The sequence below is a fragment of the Bubalus kerabau genome, chromosome 20 (assembly GCF_029407905.1).
Source record: "Bubalus kerabau isolate K-KA32 ecotype Philippines breed swamp buffalo chromosome 20, PCC_UOA_SB_1v2, whole genome shotgun sequence".
Taxonomy (NCBI): domain Eukaryota; kingdom Metazoa; phylum Chordata; class Mammalia; order Artiodactyla; family Bovidae; genus Bubalus; species Bubalus kerabau.
Window position 1 is genome coordinate 47,855,573 of NC_073643.1, and position 16,932 is coordinate 47,872,504.

The window sequence follows — 16,932 nt, forward strand, 5'->3', positions numbered from 1 at the left end:
CTGGGCATGAAGGCTCCATATAGAAAGGGAAGAGCAAGTGTCCAGATGTGGACACCTGGGAAGTTAGGATTTAATTAAGGACAGTCTGCCTGGATTCACAAAAGATGGCGTGTCTAACAAATCTGATTTACTGAGGAAGGAACAAGAAGACTGCTAGGGCTAAATCGTGGGCATGAGGAAGACTTTTGATATAGTCCTGAAGGCTGAAGCTGTCTGGGAAACAAGCATGTGTTACTAAAGTGTGGCCTGGAAAGGGGAAAGGCTGGGATGGCCCTGGAAACAGGGTGGTCAACCAAAGAGGAGGAAAGTGGGTCTGCCAAGCCCTGGGTGACATCCTGATAGGTAAACTCTGGCCCTGGCTGTGCAGCTGCCCCGCTAGGCTCTGGCCAGGCTCCCCTTAGGGTCACAGGTCCCATCAATGGCACTCAGAAAGAGTTCAGATTGATCGGCTGCAGAAGGAACCAGAGCCCAAATGCGGATGGTTTTAGACTACACAAAGCAGGCAGGGTGGCTGGAAACCCATTTGCAAGTGGACCTACCAGAGGAGAGCTATAAAACCCCAAATGCATACAAGGGCCCATGGTCTCTGCATCCCTCTGATGGCCAGGTTTTTCTCTGGTGGGCCTCTCTTGACCAGCTCTCAGGCAGAGGAGGGTAAAATGGAGCGTCTGTCTCACCAGGCTTGAAATCAAATCGCTTACCACATCATCGCGGTCCTCCCACTCCACCTCAGACAGATCCACACTACTGTAGTTGGGTTTCCTCCGCTTTTTTCCTTCTTCGTACTGGCAGAAGAGGAAGAGAAAGAAAGCATATGACAAACGAAGAAAATATTTCCATGAGACCACTGGCCAGGGCAACCTTCACCATCTGAATTCCTGATTCATGCCTGAGGACTGTGAATGGAGGGTACCAGAGAGAAGCAGAGGGGCACTCCTGGGTTTTCAAGATCAGGAAAGCTGAATTGAGTCACTAGCAAACATGTGACCTTCCCAGGTGGCACAGTGGTAAAGAATCTGCCCGCCAATGCAGGAGACGCAAGAGATGTAGGTTCAATCCCTGAGTCAGGAATATTCCCAGAGAAGGAAATGACAACCCACTCCAGTGTTCTTGCCTGGAAAATTCCATGGACAGAGGAGCCTGGCAGGCTACAGTCCATGGGCTTGCAGAGTTGGACACCGCTGAGCCAATAGTGAACTGTGGTGTTGGAGAAGACTCTTGAGAGTCCCTTGGACTGCAAAGAGATCCAACCAGTCCATTCTGCAGGAGATCAGCCCTGGGATTTCTTTGGAAGGAATGATGCTAAAGCTGAAACTCCAGTACTTTGTCCACTTCATGCGAAGAGTTGACTCATTGGAAAAGACTCTGATGCTGGGAGGGATTGGGGGCAGGAGAAGGAGGGGACGACAGAGGATGAGATGGCTGGATGGCATCACTGACTCGATGGACGTGAGTCTGGGTGAACTCCAGGAGTTGGTGATGGACAGGGAGGCCTGGCGTGCTGTGATTCATGGGGTCGCAAAGAGTCGGACACGACTGAGCGACTAAACTGAACTGAACTGAACTGAGCTGATAGAGGGGGACTAAGTATACAAGCCAATTCTTTGTTTTACATGAATTTACCTGGTAGACTCCTTACCTCTAAACATGCCAGGTGCAAAGCAAAGTTTCCCCTCTCCTTGGATATTCTATGTGTGGAATGGAGCCTTTCTCGTCTAATCTAAAGCTTTTATAGCGCATACCTTCATGATACAGGATAGGGAATCTTACATAGTCTGTATTCTGATCTCCATATTTGGCCTCAGCATCCTGGTAACATTTTTCAAACACATGGAACCTTCCACTTGCTATCACACTGGCCATAGCAGTGCTGAGATAAGCAGGGCTACTTAACCCGAAGAGCATGGAGACTGGGAATCACTGCCAGATTTAATGGCCATTAGCACATCTCTCTGGAAAAGCTGATGAGTGCATTAATATCACAGGAAGTTTTTTGAGTTTTTTTCCCCCTAAAGCACTGGTGTTACAGTCACCTGGCAAGCCTACTATTTTATCAGACAATCCTGTGTCTGGATATTTCTGTGTCTCGGGACTTTAATGCTGTATTTATAATGTAGGAAAGTCTGCCCTCTGCTGCAGGCTCAGGATAAGCAACCCCTTTGCCAGTTCAAAAGATATGGCTGATGGCATACTGGAAAAAATACATATGTATGTATAGCTTTTATTTTTCTTCTTTCCTTTTGTTTTTAAATTAGCCAGCTTTGGATTTAATGGGCAGGATTCTAATACAGCATCACTCTAGGTGTTTTAAGACTACCATTTTGGACACTGCTCAATTACTATGGAGACAGGTGCTGAAGGCACTTGGTGTGGAGGAGAAAATCACTGCTGGTGTATGGGACCAAAGAGGTCCACACTGGCCCCACGGTGGAATCTAGGACAGAGAGGCCAAGCAGGGCAGATCTCCCATCACTGCGGGGCCAGATGGGACTCAGCAATTTTCCTGCTAAGTTGTTTTCCCTCTGTGCTGCATTTCAGGAATGCTGGGGTGTCCTGGGGTGTCCACCCGTACCACCCAGGAAGACTGCCTCAACTCTAAGGGGGAGTGGGCTCTGACCATATTGGGCTACCGCCCTTCTACTCCCTTCTCTCAGGTTTTCAATTAACAGACAGTCACGGTCAGTTTTATGACATCAGCTCCACTCCAGATGAAGAGGAAGGAAAGTGGTTCCCTCAGAAGCCGCTATAAACGATAGCAGATTCACAGTTGGATCCTGTTATGGAAAGTTCACTATGTTTGGCCCTCGAGAGAGTCGGGCTGGGGCTGAGCGGGTGGAACAGGAAAGAGGGCAGTAGGGTGGTCGCCTCTTCTCAGGGTGAGGAGGTGGGATGCAGGAGGGGCACACGATGCTAAGAAGCCCTACAGTCAGACATTCTAGGACCTCTGTTACCTGTACTGATGGTCCCCAGGTTCCATATTGGTAATGATAATTCCTGGGAGCCACTAGGCAGCCCAGAAGTTTCTGCAGCTCAGCTTCTGACCAATAAAGGTAAAACTTTAATGGTTTCTTGGGGATTCTAATGCTAGGTATATACTGTCTTTTGGAGGAAGTTCTTCCATTGATCACTTCAAAATCCTCCTTTAATCACTTTGTCAACATACAATTATTGGACACCTAGCAAGCACAAGGTTCTAAGAATATAAGTAAAGTCAATTAAATGGTGCTTCATTCTTTCCCAAGGACTTGTTTGTGGTTTATCACTCTTAATTCTGCCTACCTATAGTCAATTTACTCCCCATGGTGCCTACAGCAAGTTAAATAAGATCACATAGCCAGTATATCATATACCCCCAGCCCCTGACCAAATTTTCACAGCTAAGCCTCATATTATTTCAACTGCAACTAAAGGAATTCTAGAAAGTGTAAGTCCCTCAGTAATGTCTGACTCTTTGCAACCCCATGGACTATACATGTCCATGTATACAGTCCATGGAATTCTCCAGGCCAGAAGACTGGAGTGGGTAGCCTTTCCCTTCTCCAGTGGCTCTTCCCAACCCAGGGATCGAACCCAGGTCTCCTGCAATGCAGGTGGATTCTTTACCAGCTGAGACAAGAGGGAAGCAATTTTAAAAGACCACCAAGGTCCTTCATCCTCAGATAAAGTGTGTCCCTGTCTTTGTTAGAAGAGGTGAGCACAGTGGTTCTGCTGCTCACTGGGCATGTGACATGAAGTAAGGCACTCAGCTGCTCCAAGCCTCCTTCCTTCCTCGCTCAACTGCAAAATTATGAAAAACAGTAATACCTCCATAGCCAAGGTAGGCTGAGACAATTAACTAGGTACTGTATGTAAGGTGGCAAGCACACTCCAAGTTCAGTATGGAATAAACCTTTAACATGCATGTGGCTAGCGTAAGTCCTGAAAAAGTAATAACCCTGGTGAAGACACTAGCTCATGACAAACAAATGTCTAATACGTCATTTCCCTGACATGAAGGAGACCCACTGAACGATTTGTTGGGTCACTGTTGTGCAGACATTAGGCAGGAAGAAGATGTTTGTTGAAGCTGATGGTGTCATACAGTCACCCTCATATGCCTCCTCTTCATGTGTGAGATACTTACATACTAAATAGCAGGCTGGGACTCGAGACTCTCCTGGCAGAAAAGTTCATACCTGTGCTAAAGAACCCAAGTCCTTTTAGATGGTACCTGGCAAAACTGGAATCCACAGAGATGGATCCCATGACTTTTGACCATTCCTAGATATCTTCTTTCATTGTTTTAATCAAACCACTCAAGAAATTCAGTACACTGCACTGTTAGTATTCAAGAAACAGGCAGAGACTAGAGAGTGAGGGGGGGAAAGGTTTCCCAGCATGCTGGCCTGAAAGTCATCATATTCCAGCAAGTCTCTAATTTAACTGCATTGAAAGACACAGATGGGACCAGGGATATACCCTTTGGAATGCTCCTCTACAATGTCTGCTAAACCAGTGAAGTAGGTATGAAACAGTCAATACTTTCTACTTGAGTCTTCATTAATGGCTGAGTCTCTTAAAATACAAACAGAAATCCATACAGTAGTGTAGCAGAGTGACTACTTTGAGTAACAAACGAAAAAGTCCACGGGCTGTTGCATAGATAAAACAGGTCAAGGACAATGAGTCAACTTCAGAATGATGACCCTGAATCCACTTTATCTTTTCTCTTGGTAAAAGAATGCTGGATTCCCTGGTGGTCCAGTGGTTAAGAATCCACCTTGCAATGCTGGAAACACCAGTTCGATCCCTGGTCCAGGAAGATCCCATATTCTGCGAGGCAACCAAGCCTGTGCAGCACAACTACAGAGCTCATGCGCTAGAGCCCAAGAGTCACAACTACTGAGCCCAACAACTGCTGAAGCCCACGCACCTGGAGCTCATGCTCAGCAACAAGAGAAGCCACCGCAACGAGAAGCCCAGGCACTGCAGCTAGAGAATAGCCCCTAACTGCCACAACTAGCGGAGAAGGCAATGGCAACCCACTCCAGTACTCTTGCCTGGAAAATCCCATGGACGGAGGGGCCTGGTAGGCTGCAGTCCATGGGGTCACACAGAGTTGGATATGACTGAAGCGACTTAGCAGCAGCAGCAGCCACAACTAGAGAAAGTCCTCACAATAACAAAGGCCCAGTGTAGTCAAAAACATAAATACTTTTAAAAGTTAAAAAAAAAGAAAAAACTTATTACTCAGCTAGAGAATAGACCTCCATTAGGAAGATACCTGTGGACCACCGCCACTCATCCCCCACATATTTCAGGGAAATCTCTTTGGTTTTCCTACAGGGAATCCCCATGGACCTCACGCTCAGTAAATGCAGGTCCAGTGATGGCAAGACCATCCTGGTTCGGAAGGAAGCCAGTGAATGACCCGAGTATGTGAAGGAGACCCACAACTCTCCAGGACATGGTGAGTAGCTCAGGACTGGGGACACAACTCATACCAACCCAAATGAGACTCAATCTGGATGCTTTCTTGGATTTATCTGGAAAAAGTAGCTCTCCATCTACTAGGATCACTAAGGCAGGAGGGGAACTTGAGTTCCTCATAGCCAACTCTGCCACTGCTTGGAGACAGCCTTCCTGAGAATGAAGCCAGTGCAGGGAAGGCAGAGAAAAGACATGAAGAGAGTCCTGAAAGCATGGTGTACATGCCTGGATCAAGCTTCACCTGCAATCTTTATACTCTTGGGTGTTTCATGTACCAACACATTCTCTCCACATTACCCTCCTTCTCTTTTTAAAGATTTTTTTTTTTTAAAGCTGTCTTAGGTTTCAAGCATAAGTAGTCACCAGTTTCAACATGTATATATTTAGTGTCTTTAGTTTTTTTTTTTTTTTTAATGAACCATTTTTTTAAAGTACATTTTAAATGAAGTGTTCACAAACTCTGGTACTTTAATGACTATTTAGAAACTTATGATTTGTAAAACACCTCACTGCTAATGAAGACAGTCCACTGTGTTTGAGCATTGCTGACCCTCTGTACCTGCTTTTCCTGAGAGGACATATGCGTGGCCGTGGAGCCTGAGGGCGACCGAAAAAGCACTAAATCTTCGAACCTCTGACTCCCAGGTCCGATCTCCCCTCTCCCATGGGATCTGGCCTGGGATGGATCCCAGGTCCCCCAGCCCCACTCCTCCTTCCCCTTCGTGAGGATCTCGTTACTGGGGCTGAGGCATCGGATATGGCATTTGTTAGTGTATCTATAAACTGTAACTTCCTTTGAAAATGTGATTAACGAATTGCAAACGGTTTCCAAAGGTTTATAAACAGATACTTTGAGAGCCACGGGTAGGTTTGTAGTTTTTGGTGCCTGTTTTATGAAAAAAATATGTGGGGGAGAATTTAATAAGGAAAGATATTCTGTGCTATGAAATACTTTGAGGTGGAGTTTCAAATAAAGGCCAGATGTGGTGAACACACCAAACCAGCCTGTGGCCTAGAAGGACGGGGGAAGAAGGGCACCCATCTGAGGAGCCAGCCGGAACCACTGGGGGTCTGCCGTAAGTGCCAGAACCTTCCTGGCAGTGTTGAACCATCTGGACGTGAGTGCCCCTTTGTGTTACCTGCAGATAGATTGTGGAAGCAGAAAGGGATTGGCTAAGGTGATGGCCATGTTCACGTGCGTTTGAACGAAACAAGAATGCCTTTGCTTTTCTGTGTTCTTTTGGGAAAGACTAAAGGAAGTCAGCTACACACATCCATGCAGCCTTTGTGAAACAAATATTATGTGTGCTAATAACTGATAAACAGTTCGTGCTGCTCCACGCTGCCAACAGGAAGGAAGGAGATGGGGGTGAGAGGCCCACAACTGGAGCGGAAGAGGCCTTGCCCAAAGCCTGCGCCATCTGGAGAAGGAGTGTGGCCAGGGCCTGGGAGCCAGCCTTGTCTGGGAAAACGTTTCTCTCCGGAGGCAGTTATGGTCCTCAGCCGGTGGATACCTTCACCACCTCCTCTGAGGCCCTGGGTTTCCTCTTGTCTTAGAGGCTAAGTGGCTGTTTGAGAAGGAAGGGCAACACGTCTTTCTCTCCTCCACGCACAAGAGAGGATGACCTAGTGGTCACTGGGCACTTCATTCCTTTACTCCTTCCTTCATTCATTCATTTGTCCATTCACATATCTAAAACCACTGTTCAGTTCAGTTCCGTCGCTCAGTCGTGTCCGACTCTTTGTGACCCCATGAACCGCAGCACGCCAGGCCTCCCTGTCCATCACCAACTCCCAGAGTCCACACAAATCCATGTCCATTGAGTCGGTGATGCCATCCAACCATCTCATCCTCTGTCGTCCCCTTCTCCTCTTGCCTTCAATCTTTCCCAGAATCAGGGTCTTTTCAAAATACTGTTGGACACTGATTATTCATCAGGCCTTGAGCCAGGCCCAGGTGAGCCTTAGGAAAGCACTCAGTCAGAAGCTGTCTGTGAAGGATCACCTTCTGCCCTCCAATTGCAGGTCATAATTCACCAAGCCAGTTAGGAGAACAGGGAAAAGTCAGGGCCCCAGAGGGAGATTGTGGTTTGAACCAGGCCTGCACCTACAGGCTGTGTGCCCAGGGCTGGCCTGCATTTCTCCCAGCACACTGTGCTCCTTTGCAGGACGGAGGTAAGATCATTCAACACACGGGGCTGCCATGAGGAACAAATGGGCATAGATACGGTTGAGCACAGCAAACATCCTGACAAGCAGAGCTGGGACAACAAGCCACTGGGTCAGCAGTGGGAACTGCTCATGAGACATGGCAGCCCACCTCATCATGCCTGTCCCTAGAGACAACCTTCATGGGGTAAAACGGTTCTTCACAGTATAGTGAAAGTCGCTCAGTTGTGTCCAACTGTTTGCAACCCCATGGACTGTATAGTCCGTAGAATCCTCCAGTCCAGAATACAGGAGCGGGTAGCCTTTCTCTTCTCCATGGAATCTTCCCAACCCAGCGATCAAACCCAGGTCTCTCTCATCGCAGGTGGATTCTTTACCATCTGAGCCACCAGGGAAGCCCCTTCACAGTATGGCTGTTTACTAATTTTTCTAGTCCTTTAAGGAGGCAGTTCAACCTGGTTTCAGGGCCCATTCTTCTCAAGGTCAAAAGGAAGGGTCTCAAACAAGGACATGGTCCCAAGGGCAGGTGGCCAGAGGGGCCTGTGACACAGTAATGGTCTCTTCCCCCTAGAATTTGCAAATCAAGGTCTCTTACTGTCATAGCATGTCCTGCCCCAGAGGAGGTGCCCCTAGGGAAAGGGAATCCCAGGGGTCTGTATCAGTCCCTGCTGTACACGATACAGTCAAAACAGAACATTTTTTTAAGCCCCCCCCAACCCTCACCCCCTGCTGACTCACCCTGGCTATACATGTAACAACTGTTCATTGTAGAAATTTGAAAATAATGAAAAGTGTAAGAAATGAAAAAAGATTGTCCTCACTACCACAACCCAGGAATCACCAGAGGACACTCTATTATCTTTCCCAAAGGACAAGTATTTTGAAGCGGTTACTGTTTTCAGTTTTCTAAGTTCATTGTTTCTCCAACAAGAATTTATAAAATGTAGCAACCAATCTGTTATGCTTTCCAAGTGACTGCTTTCAGGAAAAACAAAAACAAAAACAAATTTGTTTCTTTTCTGCTGGCTAGCTTCCCTCTCAACCCCCTATCCTTCTTCCTGAAGAGGGTATGTTTCCTGTGCCAGGTATGGTGCTGAGTGCTGTACCCATCTCCTGTTAATTCTCACAACTCCAGGAGAGGAGTAACACAGAGACCAGGGATGCTGGTCACACAGTGCCGTGGCTAACAGGCAGGGAAACGGGGACTCCTTACCAACTCTTCACCACCCTCTGCACTGCCTTCCTTACGTGGTCCCTTCTCATCAACTCCAGGCAACCACTGATAGGATTCATGTAGCTGGCACGTGAATGGTCGCAGAACTGCCTCGGGAGTCCAATCCCATGGGCCATTCATGTCTCTGTTAACAGCCAACTCACAGGGGCTGCCTTGAAACTAACATTGATGTCCAGGGGTGCGAGAATCAGTTTTAGGTTAAGAACAAGTACAGTATCATGCCACATGTCCAATGTATGATATCCTATTCACATGATGCCTAACAACCAATATCCAACTCAAGGCCTCAGAGAAGCCTGGTAGTACCTGATGGTATTGATAAAGGATTTCCATCAGAAGTGTGACCCTTTGGTTGTACAATCACATAACAGCTCAGAGAAGACACATGGTTGGATGTCATAGGCCCTGTGGCAGAAGAGAAATTCCAGCGACCGTATCCAGAGCTGAACTCCTTCCTGTTCCTGGGAAGATGAGACAACCAGATATACCAAGGGAAACAGGGCCATGGGGGTGAGTAAAGGCAGTCGGAGAGTGGGAGAGAGGCAACAAGGGCATGTCGAGACAACAAGCTTTTCCCTTTTCCTAAAAGGTACCCTGCTCTTATTAATTAATGTTTTTAAGTGCCTCAAAGATGAAAAGTTCTACATGTTCTTCTAGTGTGATTACAAAATCCTTTTGATCACTCTAAAACTGTAACAGCACTGGTATTTTTTTTTTTTTTTCTTTTAAAAAAACAACAATTAGCCGGCCGCTTTGAAAACCCAGCTGACCTTTATCTTTAGTGTCCTCTGAATCACTGGGAATGAGTCACATGCTGTGTGTGGGGAGGAAGTGGCCAGCCCCACCGTCATCGCTTCTGCGGGTCAAATGTGGCTTACTACCTGGTGACTGGATTTAAATTCTCCTTCTCAAAAAGCCAGTCTGTCTTGTAATAGTAAGTTAGTCATAAAAATGAACATCATGCTGAGTGGTTGGAGCGGGAAGAGCATTTGTGCCAGCAAAGGAACAGGGACTAGGGGACTCTGATGGAAAACAGAGAGGTATCTTCAGGTCCGCTGACTCACGTGAGAGGGTGATGCTGAGGAAAGACCACCTCTCCACAGAGAAGAAAGAAGGGTGTATATGAAGGCTACATACAAAATAAACATGCATGTGGGCGCCTAGAAGATGGCTAATCTGATAGGTTAGAACATTTTTGAGACAGAACACTCTCTAAAGCTTCCTGGGCAAAAGTTAGATGCAAGACAGGCTTAACAATGAATTTCAAAATTCAAAAAGACTTGCACTGAATTCTTGAGCATGGAAATGTGCTATATCCCAAACCTGATTTTATATAAAGACTTCAGAGACCACTGAGTAATTAGGAGATAACATCTTGGGTAAAAAGAGGACCTCTATAATTTGAGAATATGTCTGTGGCTTTTGACAAGCAACTTTTTTGGGGGGGTGGGGGCATATACAGAACTTTATTTGGCATCATTCCTTTGAGAAGTTAATTATATATCAAAAGACTCTTGGGTTTGTGGAACCTGTCAGACCATTTTGAACATGGGGTACAATTAGGCACCGCGAATTGATTCCAGTTTCAAAACAGCAAAGACAATGAATTTCCTTATTCACTCAAGTAATATCACAAATTAGTATCAAGCAGCACTGCCATGCAGTAATGGGTCAGTCTTCAAACGACGCTACAGCCAACTGTTCACCACGGGGTGGGTTCTCCGTGGTGCTGGCTTTTCTGCTGTCCTCTGTAACATTCCTGGTGTCTGTGACCAGCTCAGTCACTGTGAAAAAAAGCCCCAGTCTCATCCCTTGTTGGGGCGATGTATTCAGAACAGATATCGCTCATTTTCAAGGTCTTTGTGTTTATTGACATGAAGGAAAATATTCTGCAAGTGAAGTAAAAAGAAGGAGGCACAAGAGAGGGAAAGGAATCGTTGCTTCCAAGCCGGCTGCCATTGCTGTTGCCTCGGGTTCCTACGTCACACTGCTGAGCCTTCATTGTATGTGCGTGTGTGAATGTGTGTAATCTGGGGAGCTGCTTGGCAGGGGAGCTTTATTTTGTTTTTGCTTTTTTTTCTGCTAAAGATTTTTAAGGATTCTTGTAAAGAAGGAAAAGACATGTAGAAATCCATTTTTGTGGCCACATCTTCCATGGAAGTTTCTCTGATCCTTCCAGCTAGAGTCTCTCTCTCTTCTCACTCAGGAGGGATCCTGTTCTGCACCTCCCTGAGGACACAGCGCTTTGCAGCATTAAATGCACATGGCCATCTTTTCCACTCACCTCCCCTCTATCTTAGCCATGTCCTAACACCAAATTCCAGAGAAGGCAATGGCACCCCACTCCAGTACTCGCCTGGAAAATACCATGGACCGAGGAGCCTGGTGGGCTACAGTCCATGGGGTCACTAAGAGTCGGACTCGACTGAGCAACTTCACTTTCACTTGTCATTTTCATGCATTAGAGAAGGAAATGGCAATCCACTCCAGTGTTCTTGCCTGGAGAATCCCAAGGACGGGGGAAGCCTGGTGGGCTGCCGTCTATGGGGTCGCACAGAGTCGGACACGACTGAAGCGACTTAGCAGCAGCAGCAGCAGCAACAGCAACACCAAATTCAGAGAAGGCAATGGCAAGCCACTCCAGTACTCTTGCCTGAAAAAATCCCATGGATGGAGGAGCCTGGTAGGCTGCAGTCCATGGGGTCTCGAAGAGTCAGACACGACTGAGCGACTTCACTTTCACTTTTCACTTTCATGCATTGGAGAAGAATATGGCAACCCACTCCAGTATTCTTGCCTGGAGAATCCCAGGGACGGGGGAGCCTGGTGGGCTGCCGTCTATGTGGTTGCACAGAGTCAGACACAACTGAAGGGACTTAGCAGCAGCAACACCAAATTCAATAGTCTCATCCACCACTGGTCCACCCAGCCCACTGGACTGGTGACTGAGCAAAATGTTTAGTTTTCCTTTTTTTGTATGTGATTCTCAATTATACTAACATATATTTTTAAAAGTGTTTCTGGATGTATGCTGGTCTGAATAAGCCCAACAGACCTCTAATGTTGTTCATAACTTATAGGAAAACCAAAGGTCCCCCACAAGGCTGACTGAGTCCTCTAATATTTGCCTGTGATCATGGAGACAGGGGTAAAGGCTGGAATAGACGATTATCATAGAGGAAGAGGCCAGCAGGCCAGGCAAAGTAGCCAGATTCATCAAACGACTGCATCCACTGCTTCTACCAAGTGTCTCCTAGAACTGATGGCATCTTTCTATCCCTCTTGTGTTCAGCTTGGTGTTGGTCGCGATGATACCTCTCCCTTAATGACGGTGCATGTCTCCTAAGCACCCCTGCCTGGATGGACTCCATTGTTCAATACATTTTCCCAAGTCCAGCCAGGGAGGTTCATCTGTAACCCTACATATTACCATTCAGCCTTCAATCCTTGTTAAGTCTCATGCCCTGCAAGACGATGTCCAACATTCCAGAATGCCGTATGTCCCCATCACACCGCCTCTGCTTGCTCCTCTGGCCTCTGGCTCAGTACTCTCCAGCTAGACTGTGCTGACTCCGAAAAGTGTCATTATCATTCCTGCCATCAGGCCTCTGCACATGCCACTCCACCCGCTCCCAATACACTCCAACCCAACTCATTGTCGCACAGCCATTCAGCACCCAGTCAAGACATCAGCTCCTCTGGGAAGTCCACATTGGCCTGGCCCCAGTCGGTTCAGGTCCTTCTTGTATCCTCTTCAGTTTCCTGTGGTATCTCTATCTCTGTGACTATCACACTGTACTGCTATAGTGCAAAGTTGTTCCTTCCTTGCCTGTCTCCTCCCCTCTGTCCCATGCACCTTTGGGAAAAAAGGTATTTCTTATTCAGCTAGCAAAGTAATGCTCAATTCTCCAAGCCAGGCTTCAGCAGTACATGAACCGAGAACTTTCAGATGTTCAAGCTGGATTTAGAAAAGGCAGAGGAACCAGAGATCAAATTGCCAACATCCATTGGATCACAGATAAAGCAAAAGAGTTCTAGAAAAACATCTACTTCTGCTTCATTTACTATGCCAAAGCCTTTGACTGTGTGAATCACAACAAACTGTGGAAAATTCTTAAAGAGATGGGAATACCAGACCACCTGACCTGCCTCCTGAGAGACCTGTAGGCAGGTCAAGAAGCAACCATCAGAACCAGACATGGAATAACAGACTGGTTCCAAATTGGGAAAGGAGAATGTCAAAAATGTATATTGTCACCCTGCTTATTTAACTTATATACGGAGTACATCATGTGAAATGCTGAGCTGGATGAAACACAAGCTGGAATCAAAATTGCCGGGAGAAATATCAATAACCTCAGGTATACAGATGACACCACCCTTATGGCAGAAAGGGAAGAGGAACTAAAAAGTCTCTCAATGAAGGCAAAAGAGGAGAGTGAAAAAGTTGGCTTAAAACTCAGCATTCAAAAAAGGAAGATCATGGCATCTGGTCCTATCCCTTCATGGCAAATAGATGGGGAAACAGTGGAAATAGTGTCACTGCAGATGGTGACTGCAGCAACAAAATTAAAGGACGCTTGCTCCTTGGAAGAAAAGCTATGACCAACCTAGACAGCATATTAGAAAGCAGAGACATCACTTTGCCAACAGAGATGCACCTAGTCAAAGCTATGGTCTTTCCAGTAGTCACGCATGGATGTGAGAGTTGGACTATAAAGAAAGCTGAGCACCACAGAATTGATGCTTTTGAACTGTGGTGTTGGAGAAGACTCTTGAGGGTCCCCTGGACTGCAAAGAGATCAAACCAGTCCATCAAAGGAAATCAGTCCTGAATATTCACTGGAAGGACTGATGCTGAAGCTCCAATGCTTTTGCCATCTGTTCCAAAGAGCTGAATCAATAGAAAAGACCCTGATTCTGAGTGAAGGCAAGAAGAGAAGGGGATGACAGAGGATGAGATCGTTGGATGGCTCACTGACTCAATGGACATGAGTTTGAGCAAGCTCTGGGAGATGGTAAAGGACAGGGAAGCCTAGCATGCTGCAGCCCATGGTGTCGCAGAAGAGTCAGACATGACTGAGCAACTGGACAACTTATTCAGCATCAAACCTGCAGTGCCTAAGAGAGTACTCGTCAAAGAGTAGATTCTTCATGAATATTTGAGGAATGAGTAAACAGAGTGAATGAGCAAATTATAATGGGTCTTTACTTAATAAACATGTACAACACCTACCATATGTCTGGGCCTATTCTAGGTATTTTGTGAACATGAACTCAGTTAATCCTCATAGTAATTCCATGCAGTAGACACTATTTTTGTCCTCATTTTTCAGTGGAGGAAACTGAATGGAAGGAGGTTGAGTAACTTGTCCACGGTCACACAGCTGACAGCAGCAGAGCTGAAGTTGACCCTGGACACAAAGCCTCAGGCACTATTCTGCTCCATGGAGAAGTGTGTACCGGGGAACCTCCCATATACAAACCTGAGGTTGCTGCTGGGTGCCTGCCTGGGTGTACTGCCTGGGTGCCTGCCTGGGTGTGCTGCCTGGGTGTACTGCCTGCGTGCCTGCCTGGGTGCCTGCCTGGGTGTACTGCCTGGGTGTACTGCCCTTCTAGGGCACAGTAAGTTGGTGATGGCAAAGTGGCCTGTGGCTGTCCTCAACCAGCTCCCTGGAACTCCACTTGAGTAGAGCTGAGTTTCAAATTATTACCTCTCAAAGGAAGTTTTCCATGAAATATATATGAAAGTACTATTTATACTTGTATTTGAACTTGGATGAAATAGGTATTAGTTAAAGGCATCCAATCCACAGTATTCTCAAACTTGCTGCAGTACTGGGAGTCAAATAAGCACCTTTACCTGTCCCAGTCACACCCAGACTCTCTTCCTGGAGTGTAGCAAGAAACTTAGAAACTCCAGAGGAAGCTTTTCTGGGGCAAGGAGCAGGCATCTGAGAGAAAGAGAATATGTCAACTGATTCTAATACCCAGGATATACTTCTGAAATCTCTACGGTTCTACATTGGGGAGAGGGGACAGTACTCCGCGTGTGATACCTGTTAGCTTCTGAATGTCCCAGATAAAGGATTTTTCTCCTCTTTCCTCTGTTTATCCTTCCCAATCCCAGGAAATTAAGCTTATCTCACTGAGCATTTCTTTCTTTTGGGGTACATTTCTGCCAAGTGGGGTCCTTGTTTATTTAAATCTGCCTTGAGCACTCCTAGCAGAAGGTTCTTCGGGCTTTTGATTTAATTTGGAGAGAGAGTGTGTGTGTGTGTGTGTGTGTGTGTGTGTGTTCCCTTCAGACGTGTTCTAAATTTGTCTCCTGCAGAGTCTGGCCTCCACTGTGCCTGTGGTAAGTTGTGTGCCTCTATCTGTGGGATGTTGGTTTTGTAGTCACTGGGTCCAAAAAGAAGCCACTGTGACAATGATGAATGTCCCCTGACTTGCTCCTCAGGTGGTCTCTGTCCTTCCAGGGATAGACAGGCACACAAAGCACCACATTTCAGACTTGAACCCAGAGCTCCCTGGGGTGTGGCTAGCAGGCCAGCCTGTCATTTGGGATCTCTGGCCCTGGCCAGCTGAGGCACAAAAGCACTCGATCTTATGAAATCCCCAGCCACAAGCCAAAGAAATGCCAGCTATTGGTATGTTTGTGGGAGTGGGGGGGGGGTCACCCAGGTCCTGTCCCAAAGAGAAAGGGGTAAGTGAGAATAACGATCAGCAAAGCCCTGACTGGCTTAGCCAAACTGAATCTCTCAAATGCATTCGTGTTTCCCTTTGCCCTGAAAACATCCTCAGAGTATGTGGGAATGGCAGCTGGAGGCGTTGAGAAACACACGTGACCTGTCACATGATTATAAAAGTCGAGTGAAGAGCATAATGGTCTGGGCACCTCCTCAAAGAAGGGCAATGGTCAGTTTAGGGGTGTGGTGGGGAGTAAATGATTGTGCTCCAAAGCCCATGCTCTCAACCTTTTTATTTGCATTCTTTGCATCTTATCATTTAGGATTATGTAAAAATGACAGCTGCTTATAATTATTTGGAGGGTTGAGTTGCAATAATTAAAAACATCTGCCTTTATCTTACCGCTACCAGACTTAACCCCTCAAGGTTGGGTCTACTGAACTTCAAAGAGGGAAGCAAAAAATAAAAGAAAACTCTACACATTACTAACAAATTTCTAGTGATTCATTTAAATGTATAACCAGCTATTCCAACAGCCTTCAAACCTTTAATTATCTTTTAAATATATATAATTTGGGACTGCTAATTAGATAGCAATTTAATGCTCTCATGGGGATTCAGATGCACTGTCTTTCTAAAATGTAAACTCGCGGAGGCATCATCACTGGCATTCAAATGACTGAATTCTTCAGTTATTCAAATGAGTGTGGGTACTTATACTGTTGAATCATTTGAATATTCTGCTGTCAGCTCAAGCTGCAGGTTTTACAGGGCTCCTCAGTACATTGTGGGTAAGGCTAGGTTTCTCCCAGTCCAACTCTCTGGAGAGAAACCAGTCTGACTCCTCCCCGGGGAGGCCTAACCTCACTCACCAGCCCAGTTTGGCCTCCTCTTGGATGCAGATGGTTCTGTTTGCCTGTTTGAAGGAGGAACAAACTTTCCTGGAATTTACAGTTATAAAAGCTTTAATGCTCACTTCCCAGCATTCTTCATGCTGGCCTGCCTGCTATTGTCTGGACAGTTAACATTTTAATTAATAACTCGCTCCCCACAACAGGCTGCTGCAGATGGAGGAGGTGAGGGTTTCACTCTGCCTTGAGCTTCCACTTCCTGTGTATTCCTACCCCCATGGAGATGGTCCTTTAAATTATATAAAGATGTGCATCACATGGAGAGAAGCAATTGATCAATTAGATGACACTGGATGTCCGATGATGGAAGCCAGCTCTTCCATCTCAACCTCACAATGTGGCTAGGCTTTGCATTCCTGACTCCAGGCTAGTAGCTAGCAGCTGACGCTCATTTCCCCCATGAGGGGAAGGAGGTGCAGACAAATCTATAGGAATTTTTAAGAGATCATTATTCAACAC

General features: G+C 46.4%; 1 protein-coding gene across 1 annotated transcript in view; it reads right to left on the bottom strand.

Moving 5' to 3' along the window:
* Window positions 1-16,932, bottom strand: part of CACNA2D3 (calcium voltage-gated channel auxiliary subunit alpha2delta 3) — a 908,562-nt gene that overhangs the window by 178,199 nt on the left and 713,431 nt on the right. The window contains exon 18 of the mRNA XM_055556946.1: window positions 702-785. Within this exon, the coding sequence (XP_055412921.1) occupies window positions 702-785 (84 nt within the window). The remainder of the gene's footprint in view (window positions 1-701; window positions 786-16,932) is intronic.